The sequence below is a fragment of the Canis aureus genome, chromosome X (assembly GCF_053574225.1).
Source record: "Canis aureus isolate CA01 chromosome X, VMU_Caureus_v.1.0, whole genome shotgun sequence".
In the NCBI taxonomy this organism is placed as follows: Eukaryota; Metazoa; Chordata; class Mammalia; order Carnivora; family Canidae; genus Canis; species Canis aureus.
In genome coordinates, this window is record NC_135649.1 from 912,806 (window position 1) to 931,680 (window position 18,875).

Below are 18,875 nucleotides of genomic sequence, written 5' to 3' on the forward strand. Positions count from 1 at the left end.
CCAAACAGGATGAATAAAAAATTCAACACCTAGGCATGTTTCATCAAAGTAAAACTTCCGAAGATCCAAAAGTCTTTTTTTTTTAAATATTTTATTGGGCAGCCTGGGTGGCTCACTCAGCGGTTTAGTGCCACCTTTGGCTCAGGCATGATGCTGGAGACCTGGGATCGAGTCCCATGTCGGGCTCCCTGCATGGAGCCTGCTTCTCCCTCTGCCTGTGTCTCTGCCTCTCTCTCTCTGTGTGTCTCTCATGAATGAATAAATTAAAAATCTTTTTTAAAAAATAAATATATAATAAAAAATATTTTATTTACTTATTCATGAGAGACACATACACAGAGAGAGGCAGAGACATAGGCCGAGAGAGAGCAGGCTCCTTGCAGGTAGTCCGATGCAGGACTCGATCCCGGGACCCCGGGATCATGACCTGAGCCATGGCAGACGGCCAACCACTGAGCCGTCTAGGTGCCCCCCCTCAAATTCAAAAGTCTTAAAAGCAGCCAAAGAAAAAAGACAGCATACATTCAAAGGAGATACAGAAAGGTGACTTTTCAATAGTACTAATTAAACATAGAAAATGGGAATAGGGGATCCCTGGGTGGCTCAGAGGTTTGGTGCCTGCCTTTGGCCCAGGGCGCGATCCTGGAGTCCCGGGATTGAGTCCCACGTCGGGCTCCCAGCATGGAGCCTGCTTCTCTCTCCTCCTGTGTCTCTGCCTCTCTCTCTCTCTCTCTCTCTCTCTCTCTATGTCTATCATAAATAAATAAATCTTTTTTAAAAAAAGAAAAGAAAATGGGAATAATATCTAGAAGGCATTGAATTATAATAACTGCACAATAAAAATACCCATCAAAAATATGATTCAAAAACCAAGGCAAAATAAAACATTTTCAGACAAACAGAAACAGGAATCTCACCACTAGCAAAAACCCACTAAAAATAGTCTAATGATGTACTTGAGAAAACAGGAAAGTGATCATGAAAGAGATGAAAGGCAAGAAGGACTAACAAAGGAAAGGGTCAATATATGGATAAATATAAATATTGTTTGTATAAACTGTGTTAAAATGTTTTATGAGCTCTAAGATATAAGATATAATCGCTTTTTTCACAATATTTTTCACAATGGGTTTGCCACCAAAACACAAGTGTCATGAAAGCCACTCCTAAATCTAAGGAAAATCGGAAAGGAAAAATTCATATCAACACTGTCATCATTGGACACAAAAATTGGCTGAGGTGGAAAAGAGCTCCTTCAGATATGCCTGGGTCTCAGACAAACGGAAGGCCGAACGTAAGTGTGGTCATTTTCGGTGTCTCCCCTTGGAAACTGGAGACCAGCCAGCATTATGTGACGATCATTGATGTCCCAAAACACAGAGACTTCCTCAGCAACATGAGCACAGGCGCGTTCAGGCTGAGTTGGCTTCCTGGTTATTGCTGCTCCTGTTGAACTCGAAGCAGGTCTCTCCAGGAATAGACAGACCCATGAGCACGCCCTTCTGCCTTTGCACTGGGTGTGAAACAACTCGTTGCTGTTTACAAACCGGATTCCCTTGAGCCACCCTACAGCCAGAAGAGATACAAGGAAAATGTCAAGAAAGGTGTAGGTGTCAGCACCTACATTAAGAAATTTGGCTCCAACCCCAACACAGTGGCATTTGTGGCGATTTCTGGTTAGAATGATGACAAAATGCTGGAGCCAGGTGCAGGTAGCACATGTTAGCACACGGTAATACATGCCTTGATCCGGGAAATGAAACCTCACCGGCAAAGATGGCTGTGCCAACGGAACCATGCCGTTTGGAGCTCTGGATTGCCTCCTGTCAGCAGATCATCCAGCTGACAAGCGCCTTGGTCTGCCCCTCTGGTATGTCTACAAAACTGGTGGTCTCGGTACTGTCCTTGTGAGCTGAGTGGAGGTGTGTTCTCAAACCTCTGCTCCAGTCAGTGTTGAAACTGAAGTCAAGTCTGTTGAAATGCACCGTGAAGCTTTGAGTGAAGCGTTTTCTGGAGACAGGGTGGGCTTTGATATCGGGAACGTGTCTGTCTGGGGTGCCTGGCTTGCTCAGTCAGTGGACCATGCGACTCTTGATCTTGGGGTTATGGGTTCGAGCACCACATTTAGTGTAGATATTACTTAAAAATAAAATCTTTTTAAATATTTTATTTATTTATTAATGAAAGAGACAGAGAGAGAGGCAGAGACATAGGCAGAGGGAGAAGCAGGCTCCTCGCAGGAAGCCCAACGCGGGACTCGATCCTCAGACATCGGGATCATATCCTGGGCCGAAGGTGGAAGCTCAACCACTGAGCCTCCAAGTCATCCCTTAAAGATAAAATATTTTAAGAAAAAGAAGAATATATCTGTCAAAGATGTTTGTTGTAGCAATATGGCTGGTGACAGCAAAAATGACCCACCAGGCTTCTCAGCTTGGGTGACTACCCTGACCCATCCAGGCCAAATCACTGCTGGCTATGCATACGTGCTGGATTGTCACGCACTTCACATTGTTTGCAAGTCTGCTGAGCTGAAGAAGACTGATCACTGTTGTGGGAAGAAGCTGGAAAGTGACCTCAAATTCTTGATATTTGGTGATGCTACCATTGTTGATCAGTTCCTGTCAAGTGTATTTGTATTGAGTATTTCTTTGGCTCACCCCCTCTGGGCCATTTTGCCCTTCATAATACGACGCAGACTGGCTGTGGGTGTCTCAAAGACTTCTATGGCTGACAAGGTCACCAAGTGTGCTTAGAAAGTTAAATGAATATCATCCCTCATACCTGCCACCTCAGTCTTACTCTGTGATGGAGGAACAATCTCAGAACTATCTCAACTGACCATTTAAGTTTAACAGTCAAATAACTGGTTAATGATAATGCAGCATGAATCCTTCAAAAGAAGAGGAGAATGTTTTGTGGACCATTTGTTTTGTGTGTGTGTGTGTCACAGTTTTAAGCTATTTATTTTAAAAAGCAATACTTAAAAAAATATTTTACTTCTTTATTCATGAGAGACACACAGAGGCAGAGACATAGGCAGAGGGAGAAGCAGGCTCCCTGCAGGGAGCCCAATATGGGACTCAATCCCAGGACCCCGGGGTCACACCCTAAGTGGAAGGCAGACGCTCAACCACTGAGCCACCCAGTGCCCCCAAAATCAATATTTTTAATGGAAACAACTTCACTGAAGATTATCCCAGAGCATGTAAACTTCAAAAACATTTGGGTTAGTTTCAGTCTTTTCAAGAATTTTAGATTGCCCAGTCCTTGTAAGTGCTTGTCTTCAGACCAACTAAATAGAGCTCTTTCACAAGTTAATTTCTGTGATACTAACCAGATTTGGAAAAACATGTCACATTTACAACATATATAGAGATATATGGACACACACAAACACAAAGATCTTACAGCTTTTGTTTTTACTAATATTAATGGAGATGACATTTAGGCTTAATTTCCAAATACCCTCCCATTCTTTTTTTGTTTTTTCCTTCTGATGAGATACTTCTTCCTAAAGTTTTCATGTCAAAGGATGGCTCCCAGGTCCCAAGGAAGATGGAGATAGAAAATTCACATCATAAAGGCACAGGTTAAGTACAGGATAATTGTTTCCAGTGTCCTGATCTCTTCAAGCAATTTGACAGGAATCATAGAGATTTCGAGAAGTGACAGAAACGGCAAGTGAACTACTTTGAACTTCTAGGATTGTACATTTGACCCTGCAGAGATGTGCAAGACAAAAACAGTTGTCTCCAGTTCCCCCAAAGAACTTGGGTTGTAGCTTTTGCTCTGCCACCTCGCTAGACACCTGCAACTTCTGGTACTATAGTTCTTTTTTTTTTTTTTAACTTCTGGTACTATAGTTCTTATACTTAAAACAAGCAGGTGTTCCAGAAGGTGGCTTGCTCAACCCTCTGCATACAAAGGATCCCATTTGTTTAGCTAGGCCTTTGAGTTTCTCTGAGCCAAACTAATACCTAAGCTCTTTGGCTTCTAAGATATATATTTTTTTGCAACAGCCTTTACCTCATGTGCACATTAGTAGAAACCAGCAGAAACTGTGGAAACAGAACTGTGGACACCAATGGTAACTAGCAAAGTAGGGACTGGGAACAGGATTAAACCAGCAGGCCTAAAAGAATGGAGATTGCAGACTGATTCCAAATTAATAGAGAATGTCAGCTGCCACCAACAATTCCTGACATGGAATCTGGGGAATAATTTCAAACAAATGGAGAATTGCAAACTAAACCATCAGGAGTTCCCGACACGGAATCCAGGGACAAAATTAAAAACTGGTTTAAATGTTACTGCAGGCTGGCTAATAGAAGGCCCTGTGTGCACCTCCAGCAACTCCCAGTATGGAGTAACCCAGCATGCTCCATTAATAGAGACAGCAGATTAGAACTGAGGGAAGGACTAAACCAGCAAAAGACTGCAGACTGGAAATGGGGAAGGGATTCCAACATGGAATAGTGGACTGAACCAAGGGCTGAAGACTGGCTCTTCCTTAGAGCCTCCTGTCAGTCTAGACTGACCCATTAACCCTGAACTGGAAAGCCAATTAGATCGGGAGCTTGAAAGCAAAAACCCTGAAAATCAACCAAGAAACTCACCAATGACCTTTGGAAACAGCAAGAAAGACAGTGAACTCAAAAAGGTTCATGGGGTGCCACTTCTGTGTTTCTTATTGCTTCTGAAAGTCATCAGAGGTTCACCCTGGATCCCATTGCTGCCACTAAATCTGTTAAAATTAAACCAAATAAATCAGTTTACAAAGTGTCTTATTAAGTGGTTATGAATCAACTAACATCCCATCTAGCAAGTAGAGAGATGCCCTGAGAAGGGTACAAAATGGAAGTTTTTCTAGCTAGGGTGGTGGGGCAAGGAGGTTATTAGCACAAGGAAAGGATTGTTTTAGCCCAAGACAGCTTCTCTTGGGGAGAAGGGAACAGCAAGATTTTTATCAGGCAGATGACCTCACTAGTGCTGAGCTGGAAATTTCAGATTGACTGTTAAAAGGTCACCTTCCTGGGATTTCTTGAGACTGTGAGTCTTGTCTTTTGTCGTGGGGAGGGGGTGGCAAATGACTCCAATTTGGGTCTTTTTTAAACAAAACAAAATACAACTAGATGCTGTTTCCAAGCTATATATCTAAAACGTAAGAATAAAAAGACTAAAAGTGGAAGGATAGAAAATGGCATGCCTTGCAAATATTAACCAAAAGAAAGGTAGTGTGTCTTCTGTTTCTGGGTAGAGAATAGGTCATGGCAGGCCATCACTCCTGCTGCAACAACTATAAACACTAGATAAATTTTTAAAATCCACGTTTAAAAAATCGTTGGGGAGCTGAGGAACAAAAAGAATTAGATGAACTAAAGTTTGACTGGGAGATGCAGTGATGATCCTTGGTTGTTTTCTTTTCTTTTTTTAATATTTTATTATTTATTCATGAGAGACACACAGAGAGACTCCATGCAGGGAGCCTGCTGCGGGACTAGATACACAGAGACTCCATGCAGGGAGCCTGCTGCGGGACTAGATCTCGGGACTCCAGGATTAGGCTCTGAGCCAAAGGCAGATGCTCAACCGCTGAGCCACCCAGGCGTCCCCTTAGTTGTTTTCTTTCTTGGTAGTCTTTGCTGAAGTATCTTAAGGGCTGGGGGTACAAAGACTTTCTAAGCACTCAATCAAAAGTCTAGAAGGGTAATGCCTGAGAAGCAGGGATAATTGTAGATATTTTAAAGAAAATAGAGAAGATAGACAATACTTGATATAGGACCATGAGCGAATGATCAAGAAAGAATTCTTGAGATGTTTTCAGTTTAAAAAGATGCATTTTTTTATAGCACAGGAACAGGACTCATGGCAGAAAGAGCTTTACTTTTGCTGTATGAAGCTGGTGGTTATATTGCTTAGGTTCAGGGGGAGGGATGTACAGGGAGCATTAGATCATAAATGTCTTCAAATTTATACTTGTAAAATTACTTTCACAAGATTTCTCTGGTGCTTATCATTCAGCTCAATATTAACTATTGGAGAGATGTACAGGCAGTAATGAGACCCTTTAAGAATGTAGCAACCAAGGACACCTGGGTGGCTCAGTCAGTTGGGAATCTGCTTTCCACTCAGGTCCTGGGATCGAGCCCCACATTGGGCTTCTGGCTTGGTGGAGACCCTGCTTCTCCCCCTCCCACTGCTCATGCTCTCTCTCAAATAAATAAATAAAATCTAAAAAAAAACCCATAGCAACAAGTACATATTTGATCCTTATTGGAATTATGCAGGTTATAGGTTAGCCTTCTGGGCTTACAGTGAACATTTTTCTGCTTCTATCTGTCATTACACTGATAAGAAGATGGAGAATTACAATTGGAAATTGGAATCTGTTTTTAAAAACTCAAATTGTCATTCTAAAACTCAAAAATACAACATCTAAAATTAAAAACCGCATTGGATGAGTGTAATTTCAGGCTAAACACTACAAAAGACAGGATTAAGGTCAAGCAAATATATCCAAACTGAAGCATAGGAAGGGGAAAAAATGAAAAGAACAGAAGAGTATAAGAGACGGGTGAAAAAAAACACTCTCAAATGATACAGCATAAATATAATTGGAGTCCTTAGAAGAGCACATGTAAAAAATGGGACAGGAAAAAAATTGAATGTCTAAAATTTTCTTTTTTTTTTAATTTTCAATAACTGATAAACCATGTCAAGTCACAGATTCAATAAGCTAAGTATAACCCAAAGCATGTTAAATACAAAGAAAATTGCACATAGGCGAATAAAAATCAAACTTAAGAAAACTAAGGATAAAGAGAAAATTTTAAAAACCAGAGGGAAAAATATACATTACTTCCACAGGAACTTGATAGCCGACTTTTCAAACTGCTAAAACAACAGTGTCCAATACAACTTTCTGTGATGATGGATATGTTCTAGATCTTCACTGTCTAGTATGGTAACCATTAATCATATGTGTCCATCAAGTACTTGAAATGTAGCTAGTGTGATTAAAGAATTGAATTTTAATTGTGTTAAATTTAATTAGTTTAGGGACGCCTGGGTAGCGCAGTGGTGAAGTCTGCCTTTGGCTCAGGGCATGATCCAGGGTCCTGGGATCGAGTCCCACATCAGGTTGCCCCAACGGAGCCTGCTTCTCCCTCTGCCTATGTCTCTACCTCTCTCTCTGTGTCTCTCATGAATAAATAAATAAAACCTTAAAATAAATAACATAAAATAGTGGACTCTGAGCTCAGCATGGAGGCTGCTTATCCCTCTCCCTCCTCTGCCTCCCCCTGCCTGTGTGCACACATTTTCAAATAAAACCTTAAAACAAAGGAAAAATTAAAAAATTAGTTTAAATTTAAATAGTCACACATAGCTGATGTCTACCTTATTTGACAACATAATACTGAAAGATAAAAAAATATCTTTAAAATGAAAAATATGAAAAGAAAAATGCTAACCTAGAATTCTAAACTCAGAGAAAATGTTTCACTGGAGGGTATTATGCTGAGTGAAGTAAGCCAGTCGGAGAAGGACAAACATTATATGTTCTCATTCATTTGGGGAATATAAATAATAGTGAAAGGGAATATAAGGGAAGGGGGAAGAAATGTGTGGGAAATATCAGAAAGGGAGACAGAACGTAAAGACTGCTAACTCTGGGAAACGAACTAGGGGTGTTGGAAGGGGAGGAGGGCGGGGGGTGGAAGTGAATGGGTGACGGGCACTGGGGGTTATTCTGTATGTTAGTAAATTGAACACCAATAAAAAATAAAAAATAAAAAAATAAAAAAATAAAAAAAATAAAAATAAAAAAAAACAAAAAAAAAAGAGAAAATGTTTCAAAATGAAATAGAAATAGGTATTTTCAGAAAAACAGAAGCTGAGATGCTTTGACACAACAGCCTTGTGCTAAAAAGTCCTGGGACATTTTAACATCCATATGGGAAAACATTAAATTGGATCCATACACCATAAAAAAATCCACTCATACTGGGCTAAGAGTCTAAGTTTAAGCATAAAAGTATAAATACCTTAGAAAATATAAGAGACTATCTAAATAACCTCAGGGTAAGGAAAGAGAATTGACATACAAAAAGCACTAGCATGAAGGATTTTTTAAATTTCACTACATTAAAATTACAAGCTATGCTCATCAAAGTATTTTTTTAAGATTTATTTATTTATTCATGAAAGGCAGAGTCAGAGACATAGGCAGAGGTAGAAGCAGACTCTGTCCTGGGAGCCTGATGTGGGACTCAATCCCAGGACCCTGGGATCACACCCTGAGCCAAATGCAGGTGCTCAACCTCTGAGCTACCCAAGTGCTCCTCAAAATATTTTTTAAAAGAATGAAAAGATTATCCACAGAATGTGAGAAGATATTTTCAGCACAAAAGGCCAAAAAGGACTCCTATCAAGACTATTTAGAGTACCGCTTTGAATCAATAAGAAAAGGAGATTACCTAATAGAAAAATTGGCAAAAAACACCACCACCAACAACTTGGATAGGCATTCCCAAATCAGATTCAAATAGCTAGTACTCAGAAGAAAAGATGCTCGGTCTCATTATTCACATCAGGAAGATGTGAAATGAAATCACAGACACTGCTATGCAGCCACTAGAATGGCCCAAAACGTAAAAATAGATTATCGAGTACCTATAAAGATTCAGAGTAAATGGACCTCTCACACATGGCTGACAGAAATGGAAAATGGCACAGCCACTTTGGAAAACAGTGTGGTGGTAGCTACCAGAGCTGAACATATGGATACTCAGCAATTCCACTCCTAGATCTCTGCCCAAGAGAAATGCATACATACTCACCAAAAGATGTGTACGAGAAGGTTCATAGCAGGAAAAGAAAAGCTTCATAGTAGGAGCAAGACTATGTTTAAGCACCAAAATTTAGAAAGGACACAAATGTTCACAATTTTGGTAGAGTCACACAATGGAACACAAACTATAGCTACACACAACTATGTAGGTGAATCTCATGACCATAATGCAGAGGGGAAATAGCCAGAAACAAAAGACCGTATACAATATGGTTCCATTTACATATCTCAAAAACAGGCAAAACTAAACTATGTTCTTTCGGGATGAGTACATACTGGGAAAATCATCAAGAAAAGCAAAGACAAAGAAGAGAAAAAGAAAAAGACATAATTATCATAAACATCACAATGGGTGTTACCTTTAGGAGGAGCGCGAATGTTATTGGAAAAGCACACACAGTGAGTCTTCTGCATTGCTGCTCGTGTTCTTCTTGATCTGGATGGTGGTTAGATTTTTATATCAAAAGCATTTATATTTTATGCACTTTATTGTATAATTTTAGCTCACAATTTTAACAGATTCTTTGACTTTTTAAGTTTGTGAGTTTATGTAATCTCAACACCCAACATGGGGCTTGAACTTATAACCCTGAGATCAAGAAGGCCTACTGACTGAGACAGCCAGGCACCCCCAGATTTTCTTTGTAAGTAAAGTAAAGAATTCCCAAGGATTGAACCCTGGGGCTTCTATTTAGAATGTGTTTGTAAGTCCTATATGCATTTAGCAATCCACAATATTTTTTGACCACCTACTATGTGCCAAGCAGCACTTGTTCCAGCTCCTGGGAATACCACAGTGGACAAAACATAGGAAACCCCTGCTTTCATGGAATGTACATACTAGCAAAGCCTGGAGAGAGAGTACGTCAGGAAAATGGAGTGGTTATGCAAAATGTTGCTTAGTCGTCCAATAAGATGAGGACATAACAAAATTGACTATCTGCTTTAATAAGCCACTCACATGATTTGAATATCGTCCAAATATGGATGATCTTCATCTAGATCTCTTTTGTGAGCTCTCAACCTCTGTGTATTTGTCAATTTAATTTACATAGATGTCCCGTGTGTTTAAAACTGTATACCCCCATGGTGCCTGAGTGGCTCAGTCGGTTAAGCATCTGCCTTTGGCTCAGGTCATGATCTCAGGGTCCTGGGATGGAGCCCCACATCAGGCTCCCTGCTCAGCAGGAGGATCTGCTTCTCCCTCTGCCCTTCCCCCTCCTCATGCTCTCTCCTCTGTCTCAAATAAATAAAATCCTAAAAAAATTAACAATGAATAAAATAAAACTGTACACCCCATCTACTTTTCCTACAGGGTTCCCCATCTCAGTGATTTGCACAGAAACCTGGAAGTTATCTTTAATCCTCCTTTCTCCCCCACTCTGCTCCATTACACTTCCAATTCATCATCAGTCCTATGACAAGTGTCTCAAATACAGGGAGGGCAAGAATATGAGGTGTTTTTACCCACCTGGTCCACCTGAAAATAGTGCTTTTCCTCTACTTTTTTTCCCCAGGGCTCAAAGTGGGGATGTCCAGCAGTTCAAGAAGGTGGTTTTCCAGGAATTTACTGATGGATCCTTTACTCAGCCCTTATACCGTGGAGAACTGAATGAACACTTGGGACTCTTGGGGCCATATATAAGAGCAGAAGTTGAAGACAATATCGTGGTGAGTTGAGGACAATGAAATTATAAGAAAATTAATCGTATATTTTTTTCTGATTACAAAAATAATTTATTCTCATTTTTTAAGAATTTTGAAGTATAGAAAATAAGTTGAAAAATAATTCCATAATTGCCATTTCGGTGTAGGTTCTCTTTGTCCTATGTATTCTTCTCTTTATGTGTTCAAAATTATACCATGTGAGAGGTGGGCTTCATGCAGGGAGCCCAATGTGGGACTCGATCCCAAGATCCCAGGATCACGCCCTGAGCCAAAGACAGATGCTCAACTGCTGAACCACCCAGGCGTCCCAGTAGCCTTCCTAATTAAAAAATATTTTATGTGGGGATCCCTGGGTGGCGCAGCGGTTTGGCGCCTGCCTTTGGCCCAGGGTGCGATCCTGGAGACCCGGGATCGAATCCCACATCGGGCTCCCTGCATGGAGCCTGCTTCTCCCTCTGCCTGTGTCTCTGCCTCTCTCTCTCTCTCTGTGTGACTATCATGAATAAATAAATAAAATCTTTAAAAAAAATATTTTATGTGATTTTAAGACCCATTTTTATGTATTATTATTAAAGCAAAGTCTGTTATTCTGTTCTACTTTCTCATGTTATTTAAAGGTGTAAACTGAAAGTTATCCATTTAAGTTTCAAGTGTATTTTGCATATATGGTTATAGTAAATCTGTCATCATTTGCTCTTAGTAAAAAAAAAAATTATACCATGTGTAATTTTACCTCATCTTTTTTTAAAGATGTATTTATTTATTTTAGAGAGAGAAAGAGAGAGCAAGAGCAGGAGGGGCCGAGGGAGAGGGAGAGAGCATCCCAAGCCAGCTCAGTATAGAGCCCAGTGCAGGACTCCATCCCACAACCCCAAGATCACGACCTGAGCCGAAACCAATTGTCAGAGGCTTAAAGCACTGAGCCACCCCTCTACCTCTTCTTTTATAACTAAATATCATATTGTAAATATTTCTTATGTCATTTGAAAGACTATCTTTTTTTTAGTGATGGTATAATAGTCTATTATGTGAATTTATGGTTTACTTAGCCATTTACTTTGAACAAGGTTTTAGGTAGTTTGTTCTGTTTTCATTAGCTCAGTAATACTGCAATCACAACCCTTTTCCTAGGAAAAAATTCCAGGAGTACAATGTACATGAATATTTTAAGACTTGCTCTAATGAATTTTGTTACTGTCCTTTGCATATTTGACCCTTTTGGAGGGACTACTTTTGTTATCAAGTTATATTACCTTATATGCTATATGTTTTTCCAAATGTGTCATCTTTTAATTTTATATATAGTAGTTTCTGAAATAAAACAGGTTTGAATTATTGGTAGTAATCCATAAATCTTTCCATTATGACACATAGCTTTTGTGTTTATAGAAACCTTTCCCTTATTACTCAGCCATTAGAAACGACAAATACCCACCATTTGCTTCGATGTGGATGGACCTGGAGGGTATTATGCTGAGTGAAATAAGTCAATAGGAGAAGGACAAACATTATATGGTCTCATTCATTTGGGGAATATAAAAAATAGTGAAAGGGAATAAAGGGGAAAGGAGAAAAAATGAATGGGAAATATCAGAAAGGGAGACAGAACATGAGAGACTCCTAACTCTGGGAAACGAACTAGGGGTGGTAGAAAGGGAGGTGGGCAGGGGGTGGGGGTGACTGGGTGACAGGCACTGAGTGGGGCACCTGATGGGATGAGCACTAGGTGTTATTCTATATGTTGGCAAATTGAACACCAATAAAAAATTTTAAAAAAAGAAACCCTTCCCTATACGAAGATTTTTTTCTTGAAATCACACTTTCTTCAACTTTTTTTTTACAATATAATTGCTTAACAGTTAATCATTTAATCCATCAGTAATTCCTGTAGACTAGAAGTTAATTTGGTGTCTTGTGTGAGCCAAAAATTGAAGTAGTTTTATTCTTTTCCAAAAGTAGTCATCCGTTGGTCCAATTGATTGTTTACATTAAGGGTATAGAAGGATCTAGGGATCCCTGGGTGGCGCAGCGGTTTGGTGCCTGCCTTTGGCCCAGGGCGCGATCCTGGAGACCCGGGATCGAATCCCATATCGGGCTCCCAGTGCATGGAGCCTGCTTCTCCCTCTGCCTGTGTCTCTGCCTCTCTCTCTGTGTGTGACTATCATAAATAAATAAAAATTTAAAAAAAGAAGGATCTAAAATTATGGGATTGTGAGCAAATTATTTGTTCTGTTTTGATTCTGATTTTAGTTTCCATATGTCTTATGAAACACGTATAATTATTAAAAATCTGAAGTCTTTTTTAAAGATCATATGCAGAATAGCCAGGGGAATATTAAAAAAGAAAACCATAGCTGGGGGCCTCACAATGCCAGATTTCAGGTTGTACTACAAAGCTGTGGTCATCAAGACAGTGTGGTACTGGTACAAAAACAGACACATAGATCAATAGAACAGAATAGAGAACCCAGAAGTGGACCGTCAACTTTATGGTCAACTAATATTCGATAAAGGAGGAAAGACTATCCATTGGAAGAAAGAGAGTCTCTTCAATAAATGGTGCTGGGAACATTGGACATCCACATGCAGAAGAATGAAACGAGACCACTCTCTTACACCAGACACAAAGATAAGCTCAAAATGGATGAAAGATCTAAATGTGAGACAAGATTCCATCAAAACCCTAGAGGAGAACACAGGCAACACCCTTTTTGAACTCAGCCACAGTAACTTCTTGCAAGATACATCCACGAAGGCAAGAGAAACAAAAGCAAAAATGAACTATTGGGACCTCATCAAGATAAGAAGCTTCTGCACAGCAAAAGAAACAGTCAACAAAACTCAAAGACAACCTACAGAAGGGAGAAGATATTTGCAAATGACCTATCAGATAAAGGACTAGTATCCAAGATCTATAAAGAACTTATTAAACTCAACAGCAAAGAAACAAACAATCCAATCATGAAATGGGCAAAAGACATGAACAGAGATCTCACAGAGGAAGACATAGACATGGCCAACACGCACATGAGAAAATGCTCCGCATCACTGGCCATCAGGGAAATACAAATCAAAACCACAATGAAGGGTAGCCCGGGTGGCTTAAGTGCCTGCCTTCGGCCCAGGTTGTGATCCTGGAGACCCGGGATCGAGTCCCATGTCAGGCTCCCGGTGCATGGAGCCTGCTTCTCCCTCTGCCTGGGTCTCTGTCTCTGTCTCTCTCTCTCTCCCTATCATGAATAAATAAATAAAATCTTTAAAAAAAAACACACACAATGAGATCCCACCTCACCCCAGTGAGAATGGGGAAAATTAACAAGGCAGGAAACCACAAATGTTGGAGAGGATGCGGAGAAAAGGGAACCCTCCTGCACTGTTGGTGGGAATATGACCTGGTGCAGCCACTCTGGAAAACTGTGTGGAGGTTCCTCAAAGAGTTAAAAATAGAGCTGCCCTACGACCCAGCAATTGCACTGTTGGGGATTTACCCCAAAGATACAGATGCAGGGAAACGCTGGGACACCTGCACCCCGATGTTTCTAGCAGCAATGTCCACAATAGCCACACTGTGGAAGGAGCCTCGGTGTCCATTAACAGATGATGGATAGAGAAGCTGTGGTCTATGTATACAATGGAATATTCCTCAGCCATCAAAAACCACAAATACTCACCGTTTGCTTCGACATGGATGGAACTGGAGGGTATTACGCTGAGTGAAATAAGTCAATCAGAGAAGGACACACATTATATGGTCTCATTCATTTGGGGAATATAAAAAATAGTGAAAGAGAATAAAGGCGAAAGGAGAGAAAATGAGTGAGAAATATCAGGGAGGGTGACAAAACATGAGAGACACCTAACTCTGGGAAATGAACAAGGGGTGGTGGAACGGGACGTGGGCGGGGGGTTGGGGTGACTGGGTGATGGGCACTGAGGGGGCCACTTGGCAGGATGAGCACTGGGTGTTATGCTATATGTTGGCAAATTGAAGTCCAATAAAAATTTTTTTTAATTAAAAAAATAAAGATCATGTGCATTCTTCCTGGAATTGGTCATAAGAACCATATGTATTAATCTTGGCGTTTATGTCTTAAAATCCCTGGGGTGGTATTTTTCATTTTACTTTGGAACTTTTGTCAAGAATTTAGGAATTCTCTGTTTTGCTACTTTGAGTTCATGCTTTAAAGATTTTAGAGTTCTAAACTTCCTCAGTTTCCTCATAGATGGATCCTTAGCTTTGGGCTCCTGCCATCTGCCCTCTGTCCACTTCGTTTGGGTGTTAAGAACTTGAATAAACCGAAAAATAGGCATTACTCTTAGGGATGCAAACCCTAAGGTAAGGACCTTATATGATCCTAAAACATGACACTTGAATTTTCTTTTTCTTTTTCTTTTTTTTTTTTCAGTGACTGGTTAGAGGCTGTAATTCTTTCAGCTATTTCCACAGCGGGAATTTAATCAAGAATAACAATATTCTGGGTTTTGATTTTATTTCACTCTGTGTGTATGATATTGGAGACTAGAGAACATTTTTTTTTCCTTGTGATCACTCTCCTACTGAGTGGATCCTCTGTTATCTTTCAGAAAAGACACTTGAATTTTCTGTAAAACTTAGTATTTACTTTTTCTCTGCAGGTAACTTTCAAAAACCAGGCCTCTCGTCCCTACTCCTTCTATTCTAGTCTTATTTCTTATGACGAAGATGAGGGACAAGGAGCAGAACCTAGAAGAAAGTTTGTCAACCCTAATGAAACCAAAATTTACTTTTGGAAAGTGCAGCATCATATGGCACCCACTAAAGATGAGTTTGACTGCAAAGCCTGGGCTTATTTTTCTGATGTTGATCTGGTAAGCAGGTGTACATTGCTCTGACCACTTACTGGTTTAAAAGAAATGGACTTTGTGTTATCTGCTCAGAATTATGCTATTTATCATAACCTTGATGGGAAGCTTTCAGTCGCGGAGCTGCCATCATATTTGTGTTTGAGAGCTATCACTCTGGAATCTACTCAAGAGGATGAAAGGGAGACAGAACATGAGAGACTCCTAAATCTGGGAAATGAACTAGGGGTGGTGGAAGGGGAGGTGGGCGGGGGATGGGGGTGACTGGGTGATGGGCACTGATGGGGGCACTTGAGGGGATGAGCACTGGGTGTTATTCTATATGTTGGCAAATTGAACACCAATAAAAAATAAATTTATAAAAAATAAATAAAGAGGATGGATCGTGCTGTGGGAAGAGAAGGAGCGGGTTCGAGCAGCATAGAGTTGATAAGAAATGGAGTCTGGTCCGTAGGTGAGACAGCTTATACTCATGGGATTGCTGTCTTCTCTCCCAGGAGAAAGATGTGCACTCAGGCTTGATTGGACCCCTTCTGATCTGCCGCAGTAACACACTGAACCCTGCTCATGGGAGACAAGTGACAGTGCAGGAGTTTGCCCTGGTTTTCACTATATTCGATGAGACTAAGAGCTGGTACTTCACTGAAAACCTGGAAAGGAACTGCAGAGCTCCCTGCAATGTCCAGAAGGAGGACCCTACTCTAAAAGAAAACTTCCGCTTCCATGGTAACAGGACCCGCACCCCGTCTTCCTCAGCAAGGGAGCCTCGAGCTGGCGCGGTGTAGGAATTGAAAGTATATGCATGGGAGCGCGATCCTCATAGGAATCAGTATCTTTTACTGGAGTGGAGGGAAAGAAACTTCCAGAATAGGTATCAACAGCCTTTTCTGTCTTCTCCTCCAGCAATCAACGGCTATGTGAAGGATACACTCCCTGGCTTAGTAATGGCTCAGGATCAAAAGGTTCGATGGTATCTGCTCAGCATGGGCAGCAACGAAAACATCCATTCCATTCACTTCAGTGGACATGTGTTCACTGTACGGAAAAAAGAGGAATATAAAATGGCAGTCTACAACCTCTATCCAGGTAGGAGCTCGTTTGTGCCCTCTTCCACCTCCTGTACTTACCCAGAGCTTCCTTTAAATGGTCTAGGCACTGGGGACGCAGTCCGCGAGCAAAGCACACAGACTCCCTGATCTCAGGTAACTCACTTTTTCAAGTCACTTTCCCCTACAGAGACATAATCAATGAATTAGCAAAGAAACGTGATCGTTTCAGATAGAGAGAATGTGCTACCAAGGAAATAGAACAGAATTAATCTGTAATTAATGTTGCAGCACTTTCCTGGGAGGAGGGCATTTGTCCCATCTCGGATCACACGTGGCACTAGTAGTTAGCCACAGAGTGATCAGTTTATGTCTGTAACCAGTATATTGATTAAGCACCGCTCACAGTGTTGATCAAAATACAGCTAGATTTTGGCTCTCCACTGTCCCTTTAAAACAGGCTTAGCAGGGCAGCCTGGGTGGCTCAGCGGTTTGGTGCCTGCCTTCAGCCCAGGGTGTGATCCTGGAGTCCCGGGATCGAGTCCCGCGTCGGGCTCCCTGCATGGAGCCCGCTTCTCCCTCTGCCTGTGTCTCTGCCTCTCTGTGTGTGTGTGTCTTTCATGAATAAATAAATAAAAATCTTAAAAAAAACAGGTTTTTTTAATTTATTTATGATAGGCACAGAGAGAGAGAGAGAGAGAGGCAGAGACACAGGCAGAGGGAGAAGCAGGCTCCATGCACCGGGAGCCCGACGTGGGATTTGATCCCAGGTCTCCAGGATCGCGCCCTGGGCCAAAGGCAGGCGCTAAACCGCTGCGCCACCCAGGGATCCCCCCCCCAAAAAAAATAGGTTTAACAGTGGGAGCAAACTTCCCGTGTTTCTGTGGCAAAATTCCAATAAGTTCAGTGACTTTCTCCTTACTCTTAAGTGAGAAACACTCCTGCAGTCACTTTACATCACAAATATACGTCATGTCCACTCCAGGATGTCTACGTTGGGAAAGGGAGGTGTGCTTGAGTCCTCTGTTCCTCTACCTTACGTTTATTGTGTGTCCCCACCAACCCCTTCCTGGCTGCTGCCTTAAACTCCAGCATGGAAATGGTCAAGGTTAAATAATAAAACAGTTTTGGGGTTTATTTTATTTTATTTATTCATGAGAGACACAGGCAGAGGGAGAAGCAGGCTCCCTCTGGGGAGCCCGATGCGGGACCCGATCCCAGGACCCCAGGATCACCACCTGAGCAGAAGGCAGATGCTCAACCACCGAGCCACCCAGGTGCCCCAATGATAGGACAGTTCTTATCTTACACCTGGTACCTTTATTCTAGGTGGTGCATTGCGACTCATTGCTCAGCCCATCAGTATTCCCTTCTAGCTTTTTTAAAAAATATTTTATTTATTTACTCATGAGAGACATAGAGAGAGGCAGAGACACAGGCAGAGGGAGAAGCAGGCTCCATGCAGGGAGCCCAATGGGGGAGTCTATCCCAGGACCCCGGGATCATGCCCTGAGCCGAGGGCAGACACTCAGCCGCTGAGGCACCCAGGCATCCCAACCCCTCTAGCTTCTTGCTGCTAGGGTTCCTTTAGCCCTCAAGGCAGCCCTAGTGAACTGGGTGCACAAAGACCTCACCCTGACTTCCATCTCCCAGGGAGCTCACATCTGGTCAATGGGGGGGGGGGGGGAACCAAACATTTGGCTCTAAAAAACCCTGGCTTTTTCCTGTCTCCCGACCAAAGCATGCCACCCCTCTGTCTCTCCCATTTCCCAGGGGTGGGGGTTGTCAGAACTCAATCTCCAGGACCTCCAAACTGGAGGGGTCACATACAAGCACTGTGGCTTTGAGGGATCCAAGAATAGTAGAACTGACTTAGGTAGATCTCCTTTGGTGTTCTGCATTAACTTACGTATCTCATGCTCATTGCTTTAGTACAAAGAAATTCTTTTTGTTCCTTTTGTGTTTCATCAGGTGTTTTTGAGACTGTGGAAATGCTACCATCCCAAGTTGGAATCTGGCGGATAGAATGCCTTATCGGCGAGCACCTGCAAGCCGGGATGAGCACTCTGTTTCTGGTGTACAGCAAGAGTGAGTAGCACCGCGCATCTATTTCTGTCCAGGTCTCTTCCTTCCTAGCATGGTTGCCTTTGTCAAGAAATAAATACAAGCTCACGGTCATTAGCAAATCTAAAATGAATATTGCTGGTAGACATCATCAGAGTCCTCAGAAAAGGGCAGATGTGTTTGAAGCTTTGAACGCGCTGAACCTGAAGCTCTAAATATTTAAACAAACTGCTGCTAAACAGTATCTTCCTTCTCAGGACTCTGTGAAGCTCCAAGATCTCCAAGAGCAAAATCTGAAACTGAATTTTGGTTCAGTGAGCAAAGATAGCTTACAAATATGGCTTGGAAGAGTTTGAGATGTAAGCCTAAACAAGTAAAAGAACCACTGGTGTCCTTCTGCT

General features: G+C 41.5%; 1 protein-coding gene across 2 annotated transcripts in view; it reads left to right on the forward strand.

The window, feature by feature from the left end:
• F8 (coagulation factor VIII) overlaps positions 1 to 18,875 on the forward strand; it is a 148,528-nt gene that overhangs the window by 94,494 nt on the left and 35,159 nt on the right. For both annotated transcript variants that reach the window (XM_077888609.1, XM_077888608.1), the window contains exons 15-19: positions 10,372 to 10,525; positions 15,158 to 15,370; positions 15,862 to 16,090; positions 16,268 to 16,450; positions 18,382 to 18,498. In XM_077888609.1, the coding sequence (XP_077744735.1) occupies positions 10,372 to 10,525; positions 15,158 to 15,370; positions 15,862 to 16,090; positions 16,268 to 16,450; positions 18,382 to 18,498 (896 nt within the window). The remainder of the gene's footprint in view (positions 1 to 10,371; positions 10,526 to 15,157; positions 15,371 to 15,861; positions 16,091 to 16,267; positions 16,451 to 18,381; positions 18,499 to 18,875) is intronic.